Below are 19,498 nucleotides of genomic sequence, written 5' to 3' on the forward strand. Positions count from 1 at the left end.
CGACTTGGGGAGGTGAAATTGGGTGGCCTTCTCCTTAAACCCCCCCTTTAAACATGACAGGTAACAAAATGGAAAACATATTAGTATTAGCCACTTTCCTGTAGCCCTTGAACCTTCTTACCCTAATTAACTATGTAAAGAATGTCAAAATAAAATTTATTAATAAAAAAAAAAAAAAAAAAGAAAGTGAAGCCGCAGGTGGGAGAACTCTACCTCTCTCCTCCCCTTCCTGTTATTCCTTTAGAATAATGTTGATTCCTTTTATCACTTACGTCCTTTTGTTTTATAAAGACTTATTTATCTTTATTGGAAAGCAAATTCATAGAGAGAGAGACAAAGCATTTCCATCTGCTGTTTCATTTCCCAAATGGCTGCAGGAACCTGTTCTGGATCTCCCAAGTGGGTGCAGGCTCCCAAGGTCCCATGCCATCCTCCACTGCTTTCCCAGGTCACAAGGGAGCTGCATCAAAAGTGGAGCAGCCAGGATACGAACCAGTGCCCATATATGATGCCAGTGCTTGCAGGCAGAGGATTAGGCAATTGAGCCCTTGTGCCAGCCCCTTATTTCTTTCTTCATTGGGATACTCTGTGCCCCAGCATGAGGGAAGTGTACCTCTCCTCTGCTTCCAGCCACTCAATCTGTGAACATGGTCACCTCCACTTCACCCCTCCTCATACTCACCAGAAGTGAGACCCAAAGCGACAGTTCCCCTCTACCTGTGTGAATGGAGAGCAAGCTCCAGGTAAGTCAGGGACCTCCTTGTGGGTGGCCAGGTAGGAAGATGTCCCAGCAGTTGGACTCTTACCTACTCATCCCTGCCCCATCCCGTCTCCTGGCCTGACCCTCCCCTGCCATGGTTGTGGTCCCTCCTGGAGGGTCTCCCTCCATAAGCAGGTCCTGAGGTGTTAGCAAGCAAGTCCAAAGCAGGCATGTGGCTCCCAACACCCTGCCCCCTCCACCTCCTCCCCAGTCTAGAGCTGGTCCTGCACCCCCATTGCATCATCTGGGTTCCACCTATGAGAGGGAACTTCCCACATGGCGTTCTGATGGCTGCTGGACCTTGCTCATTCCTCATGTGCTGTCTGCACATACAATGCAGGACAACTCAGAGTCTGGTCTGGGGCAAACGTTGATACCCTACAATGTTTTTTGTGAGGACCAACCAAGAGAACAAAGGGTTCCCAGCTCAGAGAGGGAGGGAGGCCTGGCCAGTTGCCATGTGCAAATGGTTGAAGGGCTATCACAGGGTAAAGGGGCTATGATATTCTTACAAGGTGCCTGTAAGATCTGACACTTTGGGACTGACCTGGTGGTATAGCAAGATAATCTTCCACTTGAAGAGACAGTATCCCATATTGGTGCTGGTTCGAATCCTGGCTATTTCACTTTTAAGGCAACTCCTTGCTGGGTGACTTGGGGAAAGGAGCAGAGGATGGCCTGAAGCTTTGAGTACCTACACCCATATGGACGATCTGGAAGAAACCCTTGGCTCCCAGCTTCAGATTAGCTCAGCTCTGGCCTTTGTGGCCATTTTGGAAGTGAACCAGCAGATGGGAGAGCTTTCTCTTTCTTTGTAATTCTGACTTTCAAGTAAAATAAATAAATCTTTTTAAAAATTGTGGGTCTCTTGCTGTAGCAACTGAGCAGGATCACCAGGAGCCAGGCTCGCAGCAGGAAGAGCCACATTGGGTGTAAGAAAATGGCAGACAAACCCGACATGGGAGAGATCCGCCACCTTCGATAAAGCCAAGCTAAAGACAGAAATGCAGGAGAACACCCTGCCGACTAAAGAGACCATCAAGCAGGAGAAACAGAGCAAGATTTCCTAAAAGCCTGGGAGGAGTCTCCCCACCCTCCCCGTTGTCTTCAAAGACCCCAAGGTGTGACTTGGAAGATGAGGCACCTGCAAGATGGATGCGAGCCACAAGCTGTGCTGTGAACCCGGGCACTCCGTGCCGCCACCACTGGCCTGTGGGTCTCTGATGGGCCCACCCAACTAATCGGACTGCCAAATTTCTCTGGTTTGCCCTGGGATATAATAGAAAATTATTTGTATGATAAGTGAAAATAAAACACACTTTGTGGCAAAAAAAAAAAAAAAATGACCCCTTAAATAGAATGAGCAAGCATTACTTTGGGAAATAGAGAATAACATATACAAACCAATCTGATTCCAAGAACCAGGGCTCTCTAATGCACAATAGGCTGCCCCGGTAGGTGGTGAGGGTCTTGGATGGGATGGGATTTAAACACACGACCCCTTCATTCCGTGCAGGGTGTGGGACTGGGAGCAGAGGTTAGCAGAGGAGCCATCCTGGGCAACGTCCTTTTCGTTAGCTCAGGTTAGTGGAAATTTCTGCAAATAATTCAGCTCTTGGTGAATCCAAAGAGAAGCTGACCATGGAGGCTGCGCTAAAAGGAGGAGTGAGCTCAAGCTCCCAGCAGAGCTCCGCTCCCAGCCCACTGTTTCCGGGTTTTATAATTCCTGTCCTTTCCCGGAGCCTTTGCAGACTCGGCCTGCCCAGGGTCAGGCACTGGGTCCTGGTTCAGTTAGTGAATCACTCCCGGAAGTGCAGTCCCATGATTCAGACACCATCCGTGCAGACACTCTGGGAGGAAGCTCCCGGGGGAGGGGCAGACACCCTCGGATGACGCGGAAGGTCCTGCTGCTCACTGAGCCAGAAGAAATTTCAAGCAGTTGGAAGGAACTCAGCACTAATTAGTATTCTGCTGAAGGCGTGAGCTTGGGTTACAGGGAGGGATGGCTGAGAGGACAGCAGGCTCATGGGGAGAAGGGAGGAGAGGAGGGTGACTGTAGCTCCTCGGACGACTTACAGACCTCGGTGGGTGCAGGATTTGGGCAGGAAGGGGCACAGGTGTGCCAGGGGGCAGGGACCCAGACACAGAGCTTGCTTTTCCGAAAGTTTTCTAAGCAAGTGTGTCTTGCGGGACTGCACTTGAAGAGGCTCAACCATCACGGAAAGGCGCAGCAGTAGGAGATCCAGGAGAGGTTTGAAGGTGCAGCTGTGTCCACAGAAGATGCTAGAGCACAGAAGGGGCCCTGCCCTCTTCCTGGACGCCCTGTAATCCCTGCTCCAAAGCCTGGGCGAGCTGCTTCCGCGGGAGGCGGCTGCCTTAGAGACGGCTCCTGCTTGAGGCTGCGGACTGGGCTGCCTGTGCCTCTGCTGCCACCTACAGGACAGGTATGGTCCAAAGTTTCCCCAGGTCCCTGGGTAGTTTAGGAAATAAACTTTCACAGGCCGGTCCACGCCATGCCTGTCCCAGCAGCTTGTATTTGCTTGGGGATTCACATTACGTGCCTGTAGGGCTGTGGTGGACTGACCAATCCCTGCCCCTGCGAAGAGATGGATCCCAGCACAACCATAGGGGAAGGAGGAGAGCCTTAGCAGAGTTTGTTCTCTGCCCGTAGCACACATAATATACAAGAACGCCTTGTTCTGGGTCCAATGCCCTTGGTAGATGCATCAGGCCCCAGTCTTCCTTCCCCAGCTGGTATTTTTTTTTGCCTCTGCTTTGATGATGAAGAGTAACTGTTTTATTTATTTATCAGAAAGGCAGAGTAATAGAGAGAAAGGAAGAGAGAGAGAGATCTTCCACATGTTGGTTCACTCCCCGAATGGTCTCAATAGCCAGCCACGGCATACTCAGCAGCTGGAACCCCATCCAGATCTCCCATGAGGTTCCAGGGGGCCAGGCACTTGGGCCTCCCAGATGCATTAGCAGGGAGCTGGATGGGAAGTGGAGTAGCTGGGATTCAAACCAGAGCTCTGACATGGGATGCTTGCGTTGCAAGCTGTGAGTTATCCTATGATGCCACAGCACCAGCCCCCATGGGTCACCACTCCCATAGGATGAACTCACTAAATTAAGAGCGGTTACTAGGGTCCAGCACAATAGCTCAACTGACTAATTCTCCACCTTCAAACCCGGAAATCCCATGTTGACATTGGTTTGTGTCCTGGCTGCTCCACTTCCTATCCGGCTCCCTGCTTGTGGCCTGGGAAAGCAGTAGAGGACGGCCCAAAGCCTTGGGACCCTGCACCTGTGTGGGAGGCCTGGAAGAAGGTCCTGGTTCCAGCCATTATGCCTATTTGGGGAGTGTACCACTGGATGGAAGATCTTTCTGTCTCTCCTCTCTCCTACAGTGTATAGCACCACAATCACATTAAAAACTTGCTATGCACAGAACCTGGGTCTTACAGAAATGAATTAACTGGGCTCTGGGCAAGAAAGCAAAGATGCTGCCATCATATTCTCAACACCCAGTACTGCAGTCTTCTTTGTTTGGACCTGTCACTGCTGATGGGAGCTGCTGGGGGCTGCTCCCCCGTGCCTTGCCCCAGCCCTGGCACAGTGGGTGCTGTGGATGGAATCACGCCCCACCCCCACATGCTAGCCCAGTTCAGCCCCAGCTGCGCCCTGGGGAGACAATTAGGCTCAGATGAGATCATGAGGGCGGGGCCTTATCCCAGTCTGTTCAGGCCGCTAAGGCCAAATACTGGGAACTGGATGACTATGGAAACTCTGGAAACTATGGAAATTTATTTCTCACCCCCCTGTAGGCTGCAGGTCCAAGGTCAGGGTGCGGGCGGGATGCAAGGCTCGGGAGGACCCGCTTCCAGCTTGCACGCTGGCAGCTTCTCACCTGAAGGAAACGCAAAGGGCGTTAATCCACGCGTGTATGCATACGAGGCATGAGGACTCAACTCCCCCTCTTCTGCTCATCTCCTCAAGGCCCCACCTCCTCATGGCCAGCACCTGTGGGAACAGGAAGATGGGCAGGGGGTGGAGTTTGCAGCAGCACACACCCCTCACAGGTGGAGATCAGATAGCCTCCTAGGCCACTGACAAGAAGTCAATGTGTGTGCAGGCATGATGAGTCGCTCCCTTGATGGCTCAAGCAGCCCCGAGTTCACGGGGGATTCCAGAGCTCCTTCTGGATGCGGCAAGAACAGCGCTGAGATTGATTTGTGATGCCTGTCACAGCTGTGGGAGGGGCGGGTGGGGGCATCAGTGCCAGCCCCAACACAGAACCTGCTACCTGGGCATCTGGTCTCCTGGAAGGGAAGCAGCGACTGACACATGGATTTAACCATCTTTTTTTTTTTTTAAGATATATTTATTTTTATTGTATAGATAGATTTACAAAGAGAAGGAGAGACAGCTCTTCCATCTGCTGGCTCACTCCCCAAGTGACTGCAATGGCTAGAGCTGAGCCAATCCGAAGCTAGGAGCCAGGAGCTTTTCCCGGGTCTCTCATCAGGGTGCAGGGTCCCAAGGCTTTGGGCCATCCTTGACTGCTTTCCCAGGCCACAAGCAGGGAGCTGGATGGGAAGTGGAGCGGCTGGGACACAAACTGGTGCTTATATGGGATCCTGGCACGTACAAGCTGAGGATTTAGCCACTGAGCCATCACACTGAGACATGGGAGATGAGGGGGCGAGGGATGTGCAGAGGAGGGAGGAGGAGACAGAGGGCTCCCTGAGCTTTCCTGTTTGAGGGAGTAGGAGCCGTAAGCAGGACACATTTTCACATTCTTGGGGGCTCTTGCAAGGCGCCAGTCACTTCACCACCCATTTCCCCATAGGGGACGGGAGTCAGCCAGACTCAACAGCTCCTGCAGGAAGGGACTGGGGACAGCAGGTGGTGGGGACCCAGGAATCCTTCCATCCCCTCTAGGGGCAGACAGTGCGGTTGTAGAACTGGCAGCAGTTGTCCAGGGCCCCAGGGCCGAACTCCAAGCTGAGGAGGAAGCACAGGGCAGAGGTGAGCTCAAAGCCAGGCTCTGCAGGCTGTGGGCAGGCCGTGCTGTTCCAGGTAGAATGCTCCGGGTCTCTAGTCCACCCAGATCCCCACAACTCCCCCCAACCCCCGCCCCATGCCACCACGTCCCCTGCAGTGGGCACCGGCAGTGTTCACCTCTGGAAGACCTCGCGGCAGCACTGGTACACCTCGAAGCTGCTGTTGGTGAGTGGCGTGCTCAGCAGGGCAGTGCAGTTGACGGGCGCCTCCCTGGGCACATAGAGGATCCCTGCAAGGGCAGGGGGAACACAGCAGGGGTGGGCGAGGCCCAGCAGGGGTGGGCAGACCCCACATCATAGTCCTGAGGCTGCCATCACTCACCGGCCACGCAGGCATTCATCAGCGACACGCAGGCCCCGGTGAAGAGCGCCCGGAGCACAATCTTGGAGAACTCGCTCTTCCGTTCTGGGGCCATGGACGCTGCGGTGGGGAGGAGAGCACTCAGGGCCAAGGATTCTGGGTAGGGGCCCCCAGCTCTGCTCAGTCCACCCTCAGGGCTCCTCGTCTACTTCTGGAAACCCCTCCCTCCCCCTCCCGTCATGCTGCACCTTGGACCTGGTGACATCCCCAGACCCTTCCACACATCATCTGTGGCAGACACAGGGAGGGAACACAAGTTTGGAGTCACACAGACTTAGCTTTAAGGCACTTTGTGGAAAATGGAGTTAGATTAGTTTAGGGGCCAGTACCCTAACTCACCTACAAGCGCCAGTGTCCCATATGGAAACAGGTTTGTGTTCCAGCTGCTCCATTTCTGATCCTAGCTCCTAGCTAATAGGCTGGAAAAGCATAAGAGAATGACCCAAAGTCTGGGACCCTGCACCCATGTGGGAGACCCAGAAGAAGCTCCTGGCTCCTGGCTTCAGATCAGCTCACTCTGGCCATTGCGGCCACTTGGGGAAGTAAATCAGCAGATGGAAGATCTTTTTCTCTGTATCTCATTTTCTCTGTAAGTCTTCCTTTCCAATAAAAATAAAGTAGAATCTGATGGCTCTTGGCTTTATTTATTTATTTATTTTTGGAAAGGCAGATATACAGAGAGGAGGAAATACAGAGAGAAAGATCTTCTGTCCGATGATTCACTCCCCAAGTGGCCACAATGGACAGAGCTGAACCTATCTGAAGCCAGCAGCCAGGAGCTTCTTCCAGGCCTCCCACACAGGTGCAGGGTCCCAAGGTTTTGGGCCATCCTTAACTGCTTTCCCAGGCCTCAAGTAGGGAGCTGGATGGGAAGTGGAGCAGCCAGGATCAGAACTGGCACCCATATGGGATCCCAACATGTGCAAGGTGAGGACTTTAGCCTCTAGGCTACTGCACCAGACCTGGCTTCTAGATTAAGACCTGCCTAAATTTGGCTATTTAGTTATCTGGGTAGGGAACCAGAGGATGGAAGATCTCTCTGTCTCTCCTTCTTCCTCTGTAACTCTGTCTTTCAAATAAATAAGTAAATAAATTTTTTCAAGAAAGATGAGTTTAATGTAAAAATGTTTTTGAAATGCATCTGTGGTTTTCTCATCACACACATTTCCGCATGACCTTTCTGAAGATCCCTCATAGGGATATATGTTAAACTTTTTTGTATGAAAATAAGTTATCGGAGAATCGAGATGGTGGGATAGGATCTTCATTTAAGGGGATGTACAGTAACTCTGAAATAGAGACTATCATATCCAGATGTGAGGATACAATGCAGTATGCATCTCTTCCAGACTAAAGATGGACTCCCAATGAAACTGTTTACTATATCTTGACAATAGGATGCTGGACTCTGCCATTGTCCATGCCCACAATGATGGACATATGATTGTGTATGAAGTACTATAGTGATGATATAGGGGAACTCAGGGAGGGGGGAGGGCATTGGAGAGGAGATAAGGGAAATCCCAGGGCCTATGGGACTGTATCATAAAATGATAAAAGAAAAAAAACTCTGGGCACTCAGATGTGGAATGCGCAAGCAACTTAGCTGGTAAGCTGAATGCCCCTTCCCAAGCCCACATCTTTCTAAAATGTTTTAAACTGTTTATTTGATTATATATATATATATATATATTTGAAAGAGAATGAGAATGTTTTCCCATCCATGGACTCACTCCTAAGTGTCTATAACAGCTGGCCAGGCCCGAGGCCTCCCCTGTGTGGACAGGGACCCAGTGGACCCAGCCCCCACTGCAATTCCAGGGTCTGCGTCAGCGTAGGACAGGTCCAGGAGCCAGGCAGGGCTTGCACACAGGCTAAGCAGCCAGCAGTTTAACTAGCAGGTCAACTGCTCTCCTGCCACACACCCCCCAGCTCACACCCCACCCCCCCAACTCACCTTTCAATTCCATTTTCCACAAACATTTTGAAGTCCCCTCCTATAGGCCCCAGCACTTGGGATCTGGGTGACTTGGGCCACCACTCAGCTTCAGGACTCGGCCCCCTCCTGTGCAGCATGGGCTGGCTGCAGCCCCAGGCAGGGGGACTGCGAGGAGCCCAGGCTGTTTGTGAAGGACTGGGGTCTGGGCAGCTTCTCCCCCTCTGGGTCCCCCTCCCTCCACGCTTGCCTGGCCTGCACAGGTGGGTGTGGGAACAGGCAGGCCCCGGCTGGAGGACAGCCCAGCTCCACCCTCCCTGTCTCTGCTCAGGCCCTGGGCTGAACTCAGTCTCCAGGACCAGGGTACAACTTCCTGGGCAGCACAGAGAACCAGGGGCTCCCAGAGCTGGAAGAGCCCCCTTGAATGAGCGTCTTGTTCAGGCCTGGCCCCTGACCAAGGGGACGACAGAGACCCACAGGGCTCGGGTGTCCCGAGGGGAAGACCCTGGGGAAGGAGGGAACTCACCCAGGCCTCCCAGCATGATGCCAATGGAGCTGAAGTTGGCGAACCCGCAGAGGGCGTATGTAGTGAGGGTCTCTGCTCTGACCTGAGGAGACAGGATGAGTGGGCAGAGTGCCTCTTGCCCTCCTGCCGTGCCCTGCCTTCCCCATATCTCATGTATCCTTGTGCCTTCTTTTTTTGCAAGTTATTTTATTGGGATCGGCACTGTGGTGCAGCATGTTAAGCAACCACCTGCGAGACTGGCATCCCATGTGGGTGCTGGTTAGAGTCCTGGCTGTTCCAATTCTGATCCAGCTCCTTGCTGATGCACCTGGGAAAGCAGCAGAAGACTGCTTGGGTCTGTTTGGAGTCTGGATGGAGCTTCTGGCTTCATCCTGGCCCAGCACCAACCTTTGTGGAGATGAAAGCATTCTCTCTCTCTCTCTCTTTTATTCTCTCTCTCTCTGTAAAGTGACAGAGAGACAGGGAGAGAGAAAAAGAGAGATCTTCCATTCACTGGCTCACTCTCCAAATGGTCACAATATCCAGAGCTGGGCCAGTCTGAAGCTGGGAGCCAAGAGCTTCATCCAGCTCTCCCACGTGGGCACTGGGTGATTCCCTGCTGCTGTCCCAGGTTATTAGCAGGGATCTGGACTGAAAGTGGAGCTGCCAGGAGTTGAACCGGTGCCCATGTTAGATGATGGTACTGGGGGAGGAGGATTAGCTCACTATGCTGCTGCAATTGTCCTGGGATGTTTTCGTTGTTCTGCTTTGATAAACTCCTTTGCCTCATTATGTTTTGCCTGCTTCTCATATTAGACAGAAGCCTTCCAGGCCCGGCGCGGTGGCCAAGCAGCTAGAGTCCTCTCCCTGAATGTGCCGGGATCCCATATGGGCTCCAGTTGTAATCCCGGTGGCCCCACTTCCCATCCAGCTCCCTACTTATGGCCTGGGAAAGCAGTCAAGGACGGCCCAAGGCCTTGGGACCCTGCACCCATGTGGGAGACCTGAAAGAGGCACCTGGCTCCTGGCTTCAGATCAGCACAGCTCTGGCCGTTGCAGCTGCTTGGCGAGTGAATCATCGGATAAAAGAGCTTCCTCTCTGTCTCTCCTCCTCTCTGTATATCAGCCTTTCCAATAAAAATAAATAAATCTTAAAAAAAAAAATTCCTGGTGCTCTTAGTGGTCTCAGTAAATAGTTGCTGAAGAACTGAAGTCCGAGCTAACAGACACAGAAGGACCGTGGCGCTGGGACAGTCCAAGGAGTGAGGACCTGGGGGAGGGTTCTTGTGGAAACTTGCACTGCTTCCTGTATGCCAACTTCTCTTTTAAAACTGCAGAGCAACGTCATTGCCAGTTTAAAAAAGTAATTGGGAAGAAATTCATTCCCCTCCAAACTTCCCTGTCCCCTGAGACATGCAAATGGGCTCCTGAAGACAGCTGAGCCTGTGTGTCCATGTGGAGGCTGCCCAGCATCTGTGTGATGGGCCCACAACAGGGTCAGCCACCACAGGGTACCCAGGCCCGGTGACTCAGTCCCATCTGGGCAAGTTCCCCAGGAAGTGGCCCAGGACAAGGGGTAGTCCCTGATGCTTCAGCAGTGTGGCTGGGAGCCAGCAGGAGTCAGCCCAACAGGGATGCTCAAGTCACAATGGTACATTCTTTTAAAAGTAGCTGCAATCCACTTACGGGATAATAGTGACTATGTCCAGCCACAGAGGCAAGGAAGGCACCGCCTGGTTCCAGGCCCCAGAATCAGGTCAGCCAGCACGCGGTCACTCACCGAGATCCACTGCTTCTGGGAGCCGATCCATTCGTCAACCCCTGCCAAACGGCGCTGCTTGTACCTGGACAGCTCCTCGTAGGCCACGAACTCGTTCAGGAACAGCTTGATGCCCAGCAGCTCCGCCACCACCGCGCAGTCCTCCCAGGCCACGCCCATCAGGAAGGCCACAGGCCGCAGCACGTAGGAGCAGATGAGCTGCGGACACGGGAGGGGACCGGGGGTCTCCAGCATCGCACCCCTCACCCTGGCCCTGCCCGTCCCAGGGCCACGCCGTTACCACCAGCCCCTTGCGGACTCACACCTCAAAGCTGAGCCCCTGCACATCCACCAGATGGCCGAGCCAGTTGAGCGTGGCATTGACAAAGGCCAGCACGGCCAGGAAGGCCACCAGGTTGGCGGCGATGTTGGACACGATCTTCACGGAGACCGCGGCCCCGCTGCTGGCGGCTTCCACGAGGTTCTGGGCGTCTCTGTATGTGGGCGCCGAGAGCCAGCTGTCAGCACTGGCCGCTCCCTGCCTGCAGGCCTGGGAGGCACCTTGGACAGAGCATCCTCCCGACCCCCGATTCTGCCCAAGACAGAAGCCATCAGCCACCTGTGACCAGTGGCTTTTGACCTTCGACAGGAGGCTGGCGCACACCGCCTTGCATTCTAAGTGCAAACAAAACAAAGCAAAACAACCCTCACTATTTCTTTTATTATGACATGATTTGGATATGTGAGGAAACAATGCATTCCTGTAACCCTCTGGCTTCAAAACGTTTGCAAAATATTAGAATTTTTCTTAAAAAAAATAAAAGGTTATTTGGGTTCAAAATAAATTGAGATCCTCCCAAAGTTTTTTTTTTTAATTGCCCATTCTCCATGAACTTTTTGAAGACCCTGTGCACAGATTTTAAAAGTATTTTGCACCAATGTGAATGTACCCTTTTTGTTTTTAATGGCTATGTGAGAGGAACACAGCCAGGGAGAGAGAACAGGTTCGCTCCCCAGGCCTAAGCTGGGAGCCAGACACCCAACAGTGGGGTTCAGGGGGTGGGAACCTCGGCATGCAGGCGTCCCCTCCCAGGGCCTAACACTGGCAGGAAGTGGGGGCAGGAGACGGAGCAGGGATGAAGCAGGCCCTCAGACACAGACGTGGGTGTCCTGCCTGTGCCTGGGCCACTAGGTCCAACACCCAACGCCCAGCCTCCACCCCCCGCCAATGCCCTTTTCCAAGACTTTGGAAGGAAGTTCTGTATGAGTGAAACACCATTTTCTTAAAAGCATGTATTTGGGGATCAGCGCTGTTGTACAGCCAGTAAAACTGCCTCCTGAAGTACCAGCATCTCATATGGGCGCCCGTTTCATTTCTGGCAGCCCCGCTTCCCATCCAGCTCCCTGCTTGTGGCCTGGGAAAGCAGAAGAGGACAGCTCAAGGCCTTAGGACCCTGCACTTGTGTGGGAGACCTGGAAGAGACTCCTAGCATTCAGCTTTGGTCTACCTCAGCCCTGGCTGTTGTGGCCATTTGGAGAGTGAACCAGTGGAAGGAAGATTTCTCTCTCTGTGTCTCCTCTCACACTGTAACTACCTTCACGTAAATAAAATAAATTTAAAAAGCAAACCTGCTTGTTTCCACTTTCTTAGACAGCTCCTGCATCATTCAAAATGTTGGGGCTGCCCATAGTACCCCTAATCACACAAATGCCTGGCCAATATTATCCCCTGTAGGCCCTGGTGGACCCCTCTGGGACAGGGCATGGGCCTGCGTGTGAGCCTCCATACACCAGCACCCACCTCACCCCCAAGCTGGGCCTCCTTCCCAAGGCTTCAGCCCAGCCCTTGCTTCCTGCTGGCCGGAGCCTGGACATGAAGATGCAAGTTCTGGCAAGGGAGGCCCCAGCCTGGGCAGGGCTCCCCAGAAGGAAGTGGTGGGAGGAGACAGCCCTGCCCCTTGCTGTCTGCTCCACCTGCCCCTGCCCCATGCTCACCCAGTGCTCAGCTTCACGCCTTCCTCTCTCTTGAACTTGGACTCCTCCACCTCAGGGTAGACCAACTTGGACAGAGCCAGGGCACAGGGGGCGGCCATCACGGAGGCAGCAATAAGGGAGGATGCATCAATCTGTGAGGGTGAAAGTGGGGGTGACACAGGGGGCTCCGGGCAGCAGGCATGTGCCCTGACTGCCACCCGCACCCCCTGCCCCCAGCTACCCTGGTCACATTCCGGCAGGCCTCATGGTTCACCACCGCCACACCCATTAGAGTGGAGGCTCACAGCTTTGTCGGGAGGTGTTTCCCACCAGGCTGTGAGTCATGGGGGCCATTGTTGCTGCCTCCCCTCACAGACAGGAGCACCGTGGCCCAAAGGGTCCATGGTGACTTTGTCCACGCTCATGCAGAGAAGGGGTGCCAAGGTGTCCTTGCGGCCCCCAACTCCAGGTCTTTCCTCCCTTCTAGGCAGTCTCCTCTTGACCACCAATCCCCAGGAGTGAAGTTCCAGAGGCTATGAGTTGGCATGGATCTAAGATGCAGCCCGGTTCATCCCTGGGAGCTTGACAAGCATCAAAAAGGCAAATCAGGAATTAAAAGAGAAATTTAGGGGCCAGCGCTGTGATGTGGCAGATAAAGGTGCTGCCTGTAACCCCAACACCCCATATGAGTGCTGCTTCAAGTCCCAGATGCTCCACTTCCCTTCCAGCTTCCTGTTGATACACCTGGGAAAGCAGCAGAGGATGGCTCAGGTCCTTGGGCCCCTGCATCCATACGGGAGACCCAGAGCTCCTGGTTCCTGGTCACCTCAGTTCTATCATTGAGGCCATTTGGGGAGTGAAGCAGAGGATGGAAGTTCCCTCTCTTCCTCTTTCTCTAATTCTGTTAAAAAAAAAAAAAACATGAAGAAAAATCTGTAGTTTTAGGGGTGGGCATTTGGCCCTGCAGCTAAGGTGTCCGAGAGCCACATTGTTGTCTGGGTTTGAATTCTAATTCTGGCTCCTGACTCCAATTTCCTGCCAACAGGGACTTTGGGTGGTAGTGAGGACGAGGTCACCCTCAAGGCAGACCTGGAATCAGTTGCAGGCTCTTGGCTTTGGTCTCAACCCAGTCCAAGACTATTGTGAACATCTGGGGAGTGGATGGGAGCCTGTGTGTGTGTGTGTGTGTGTGTGTGTGTGTGTGTGTGTGCTCTCAGATAAATACATTAGAATTTTTCTTTACTGGGTAAGATCTATTTATTTTACTTGAAAGTCAGAGTTACAGAGAGTGCAGAAACAGAAAGAGACCTTTCATGCTGGGGTCCGTGCAGTGGGTGCGGATGACATGAAGGTGTGAAGAGAACAGCTCCCTGCTTGGCAGGGCCCGGGGGAGCTTCCAGCTGTTTGGCAGGGCCCAGCGGATTTCTCTCTGACCACCTTGTCGCTGTTTCACCCCCTTGTTGCATGGACACTCTAGCACCCCACTAGGAATTCTGTAATCTATTGAGACATTGTTGTTTGCCCCTGTGAGATGTAACAGATGTGAATTTGGGAGTTAATGTTATTGCTAATATTCTGGTGAGTGGGCCTTTAACTGTGCACAGGATTAATTAAGCCCATGCCGTTTCTGGACACCTTATTGTGTGCCTGCCCATTGCCCTGGAATCTGGCCCAGACATGCAGCATGCCTTCTGGGAAATGGCTTGATAAGAATCTTACAAACTAATGGAAGTGATGAGAGTATGAGCTGAAACTGCTATGGCAAAAAATATAGTTACTGTGACCCTAAGGGTTAGACTGTACTTGCAACTCTTTAGAGCATAGAAAATGTAGCTGTTTTAGCTGCTTTCATAATTTTTTTAACTAAAGGAAATATAGGGCAATTTTATTAACATCTTAGAGATATACTTTTGACTATTGTTTGATTGTTTATGAGGTTGTAGAGGGATTTAATGATTGAAACTTTTTGTCTTAGATCTTTATGTTTTTTTGTCCCTTTTGAAGTATTTCCCCCATTAAGTGATAGATAAGTTGTGAAAATAAAATGTAGTAGGAATGTTTTACTGATTAGTAGGTTACCATCTGTGCCCTGGCCTTGGAGTTCTGGCTGTCACCTAATGGCTACTTCTGAAGAATGAATATCGGCTTGCTTTAAAGAAACTGATTATAGTAACTTACAGAATTATCTTTAAGAGCGCCTGGTTGACCAAGAAGTAAAAATTAATTGAACATCTGTGCGTGCTGGCTTAGTTCTGAAGTTAATGATAGTAAAATCAATCATTTGTGCAGAGGCTTGTGATGTGTCTAAGTAAATAAAAAGGACAGCTTCTTGAGCTGTAGCAACAGTGTCTGTGTCTTTCTTTATCGCCGACTCCACACACCCTTCCCGAGCTCCGAACTCGGCTGGAGCTGGTCTCCGGCATTTTCATATGCTGGTTTATTCCTCAATCGGCTCATCAAGCAACTGCAATGGCCAGAGCTGGACCTGTCTGAAGTCAGGAGCCAGGAGCTTCTTGCGGGTCTCCCACACGGGTGCAGAGTTCCAAGGATTTAAGCCATCCTCCACTGCTTTCCCAGGTCATTAGCAGGGAGGTGGTTCAAATATGGAGCTGCCAGGACTCGAACCAGCGGCCACATGGGATGTTGGCAGCTTTAACTACTATACTACAGTGCTGGTCTCTCTGAATTTATTTTCTTTTTGCATTTTTCCATTATGTCCATGACCATATAAATCCTTTTATCAACAGTGATGCAAAACACACCTTTTCTCCTGCTCTTTATGCTGAGCTAAATACAGTCCTTACATCTTGAGGATGTAAAAAGCCAGGTTTGAGACCTTCATGCTTGGGCTGAGTGGAGGATGCAGGAGGGCCTGGAGCACATACGTGGGCATCTCAGGAAAGCCAGGGCCCCTCCCAGGCCTGAGCGCCAGCCAGTGTCCTTCCCCAGTCTGTGGGGGTAGAATTCTCCCCAGCATGGAGACAACACCTGTTCTGGAAATCTGAGTCCCAATGGACAGCACACCCTGCATGTGTCACTTTCATGGACACTGTCCTTGGAGGTGCTGGCCTGGCCACAGCCCCAAATGCCACGGCGGGTGGTGTCCTGCCCACTGTGACAAGGGTAGAGCCCTGCTCGGTGACACCCCTGGGTGCGGGAGTGGCCCGTGCCTGGCTTCCTGTGGCTGGCTGCCCTGCAGCCCCTGACAGCTCCCAGGCCTCCCCCTGCCTGGCACCCCAGGACCCATGCCCATCCCAAAGATGCTCCATAGGAATGTTCTAGAAGAAAAAGGAAACAGCCACTTCTCAGCATTCATAGGGCCCTGCCAGGGTATCAGGCTCCATGGATATTCAATGAAGTCCCTCCCATAAAAAGGCCCTGTGTGCAGGGACTTCAAAAAGTGTATGGAATATGGAATTAAAAGACATGCTTGGTTTTGGCATTAGATAATGTTGATACTTATATAGGTATTCCAGGGGTCTCTTAAAAGTGTATGTGTAGGGCCCAGCATGGTAGCCTAGTAGCTAAAATCCTCACTTTGCATGCGCTGACATCCTACAGGGACACCGGTTCATGTCCCAGCTGCTCCACTTCCCATCCAGTTCCCTGCTTGTAGCCTGGGAAAGCAGTCGAGGACAGCCCAAAGTTTTGGGACCCTGCACCTGTGTGGGAGACCCAGAAGAAGCTCCAGCTCCTGGCTTTGGATCGGCTCAGCTCCGGCTGTTGTGGCCGTATGGGGAATGAATCATTGGATAGAAGATCTTTCTCTCTGTCTCTTCTCTCTATATATCTGACTTTGCAATAAAAATAAATAACTCTTTTTTAAAGGTGTGTGTGTACTGTGAAAAAACTATGCATGTTTTCTCCCACATTTTCGTGCCAACATAAACTTGCCTTTTAATTGTGTATAATGCAAACTTTTTGAAACACAATCTAATTTGCCTAGAACGTGGGCCCTCTTCCTTGTACCTAAGCTGGCACTCGGCGACGTATTATAGCACCTGCTACACCAGGAATGCCACATGAACAGTTCCACCATGTCATCTAGGGACTAGTGACAAGAGGACAAGTCTATATTTTTGATCCCAGGAATGTTGGAATCCAGATGTGGAACCTGCAGTTACCGGGGCCGACTCTAGGAGACGGGCGCTTGACACAGTAGGTAAGTCGGCTTGGGTGGTCAGCATCCTGCTACTCAGCTTGGGATCCAGCTCCTTGCTAACACGCACCCTGAAATACAGTCCCCTGCCACCCGTGTGGGAGACCCTGATGGAATTCTTCACTTCTGGCATCAGCCTGACCCAGTCCTGGCTCTTGAAGTCATTTGGGGATGGGGGTGAGGAAAGGAACCGGTAAATGGAAGGTCAGTCTCTTTCAAAGAAAATGAAAATGAAATTAAAAGTTATTTTAAGAAAACAACAAAGGGCTGATTGTAAATCCAGGTAAGTAGGAATTCTATGGAGATCTCTTGTGTACATGGTCACTGTGGCAACCTGACCGGGGGCAGGTGTTAAAGGAGAGGGACAGGCAGGAAGGGATGGCCACTGGGCAGCTGACCAAGGTGGGGCGGGGCAGTGGCGGCTCTCAGCCAGGAGGGGGCAGAGGAGAGCTTCAGATGCAGAAGGAGGCAGCGGGCGAGGAGGAGGCTGACAGCTTTTCTCCCAGGCAGCCAGGGTTGTAACCGCCAGACCCCGACGCCGGCTTCCACACCTGAGTTCTGGGGGCCACGTGGCTGTCCTGACAGCCTCCATGCGTTCTGGGGAGCGAATGGGAAGTGCGTAGCCACAGTGCTATCTATTGGAGGGGAACCCCGAGTGCCCAGGGCTAGGAACAGATGCACGGTCAAGGTCCCCAAACGGGGGATGGGGGGGGTGGGGGAAGGGGGGGCAGTGTGCTGATGCGCCCAGTGGGAAGGCCAGGAGCCGAGACAAGCGTCCAGCGTCCACATTTAGGGGGATGTGTACTGCCCCGGGGCTCCCACAGCCTCCCTACTTCGGCCTGCAGTCTGTGACCGCTCAGGATGAGGGACAAGGACACAGCAGGTGCACAGGTCTGTATAGAACAGCCTCAACTTATTGTTTTGAAGACTTTTCTTTTCTTTTCTTTCTTCTTCTTCTTTTTTTCTTTTAAAAGGCAAAGTTACAGAGAGAGAAGTGGATTGGAAGTAAAACTGCCAGGACTTGAACCAGTGCCCATAAGGAATGCCATGTCCTTGTTTTAGTCAACTGGGAGTTAATCAGTGAATGGACACTCTCAGTCTCTCAGCTTTGCAAATAAAGATAAAAATTAAAAAGCAGTTACTGGGGCAAGCTCCGTGGCATAGCAAGTTAAGCCTCAGCCTGTGGTGCCAGCATTTCCTATCAGTGTTGTTTTGTGTCCCAGCTGCTCCACTTCCCATCCAGCTCCCTGCTAATGTGATTGGGAAAGCAGTGGAGAATGGCCATAGGCCTTGGGTCCACATGGGAGACCTGGAAGAAGCTGCTGGCTCCCGGCTTCAGGCCAGCCCAGTCCCAAGCACTGCGGTCATTTGAGGAGTAAAGCAGGGGCTTGAAAATCTTTCACTATGTCTCTCCTCTCTGTAACTCTGCCTTTCAAATACAAACACTGTTTTTTTAAGCAGTTAGTTATGGGATGTGAGATTTAAAAAGTGACCTTCCAGCCCATGTGGAAGAGCAGGGCTGGTCTAGGTAGCATCGCACATCGGCACATATGAAATCCTGGGCTGAGCACTGGGACAGGCAGGGCTGGGCTGCCACACCCACTGGTGAGTATCCGGGCAGGACTAAGCAAGGGCAGCCTGGGCTGCAGCACCCAGCAGCACACGGAAGGATGGGGGCTGGGAGCAGGTCCAGTAGGGAGTATGTGGTTTCACCCCTGCTGGATGGCAGCACCCTTCCACATGCTCAAGAGCTGGGTTCGGTGGCAGGCCAGGCCAGGCAAGGCAATGGTACCCACTGGCATCCACAACAGCTGGGCCTGGGAGCATCTGGGCTGGGTAAGGCTGCAGTGCCCACTGGCACGTGTGAGAACTGGATCCAGGAGTAGTCTGGGCTGTCTCAGCACCCATTGGCATATGCAAAGGCCTTGGTTGGGGGTGAGCCAAGATGAGCTAGGCTGCAGCACCTGCAGGCAAGGGCTGGGACTAGGAATGGGCTCCTGACTGGGCCGCAACATCCGCTGGCATTCAAGAGAGCCAGGATGGAATGTGGGCTGGACTGGCTCAGGCCTCAGCACCCACTGGTTCACCCAAGAACCAGGCGTGGGGGTGGGTTGGCCTGGGTTAAGCCAAAGCACTGGCCAGCATGCACAAAAATAAGACCAAGGGCCCAGCATAGTAGCCTAGTGGCTAAAGTTCTTGCCTTGCACGCACCGGGATCCCATGTGGGCACCAGTTCTAATCCTGGAGGCCCTGCTTCCCATCCAGTTCCCTGCTTGTGGCTTGGGAAAGCAGTCAAGATCAGCCCAAAGCCTTGGAACCCTGCACCTGCGTGGGAGACCCGGAAGAGGCTTCTGACTTCGGATCTGTTCAGCCCTGGCCACTGTGGCTACTTGGGGAGTGAATCAGCAGACGGAAGATCTTTCTCTCTGTCTCTCCTCCTCTCTGTATAGTTAATTTTCCAATAAAAATAAAATAAATCTTTACCAAAAAATAAGGCCTGGGGCCGGGCCTGGTGGGGGTTGTCAGGGGCTACCCCAACTAGATCACAGTATGTGGCAGAAAGCATGTGAGCTGAACCTGGGGCAGGCTAGGCTGAGCTAGACCACGGCACCTGCTGACTCAGGTGAGAGGGCTATGCACATAGTGGTGCGTGGGCTGGCTCATGCAAGAGATGAACTGAACCTGACCCTGCACTAAGTGGCACACACAAGAGTCAAGACTGAAGATCTCCTGTGGACTCAAAGTCCCTCCTCAGGGAAAACCCCCAAGATAGGGAGTCCAACCTTGGAGTACAAGTGTCAGGACTGGGCATCCTCAGTTGCTGAGGCCTGTGCAGTGGGCAGGCCCAGATGCACAAGGAGGACACGACAGACAGCTCATCTAGGCCAGCAGGGGATGGGGAATGTCTCATAGAGGACGGAAAACAGAATGGGTTGGACAGCTCTCCTGGCCAAGCTTTGCAACAAATAACTGGGTCTGTG

At 52.4% G+C, this 19,498-nt stretch overlaps 1 protein-coding gene and 1 pseudogene across 1 annotated transcript in view; one reads left to right on the plus strand and one right to left on the minus strand.

The window, feature by feature from the left end:
* Positions 1-1,628: 1,628 nt before the first annotated feature.
* On the plus strand, positions 1,629-2,103 carry LOC121148895 (annotated as a pseudogene).
* Positions 2,104-5,697: 3,594 nt separating this feature from the next.
* The window catches only part of SLC28A1 (solute carrier family 28 member 1), a 32,046-nt gene continuing 18,245 nt past the window's right edge, over positions 5,698-19,498 (minus strand). The window contains exons 11-17 of the mRNA XM_040968472.1: positions 12,380-12,510; positions 10,710-10,878; positions 10,406-10,603; positions 8,647-8,728; positions 6,146-6,244; positions 5,942-6,053; positions 5,698-5,764 (exon numbers count right to left, since the gene is read on the minus strand). Of these exons, the coding sequence (XP_040824406.1) occupies positions 5,698-5,764; positions 5,942-6,053; positions 6,146-6,244; positions 8,647-8,728; positions 10,406-10,603; positions 10,710-10,878; positions 12,380-12,510 (858 nt within the window). The remainder of the gene's footprint in view (positions 5,765-5,941; positions 6,054-6,145; positions 6,245-8,646; positions 8,729-10,405; positions 10,604-10,709; positions 10,879-12,379; positions 12,511-19,498) is intronic.

Source organism: Ochotona curzoniae, unplaced genomic scaffold (assembly GCF_017591425.1).
Source record: "Ochotona curzoniae isolate NIBS_2020 unplaced genomic scaffold, NIBS_Ocur_1.0 scaffold_4701, whole genome shotgun sequence".
Classification (NCBI taxonomy): domain Eukaryota; kingdom Metazoa; phylum Chordata; class Mammalia; order Lagomorpha; family Ochotonidae; genus Ochotona; species Ochotona curzoniae.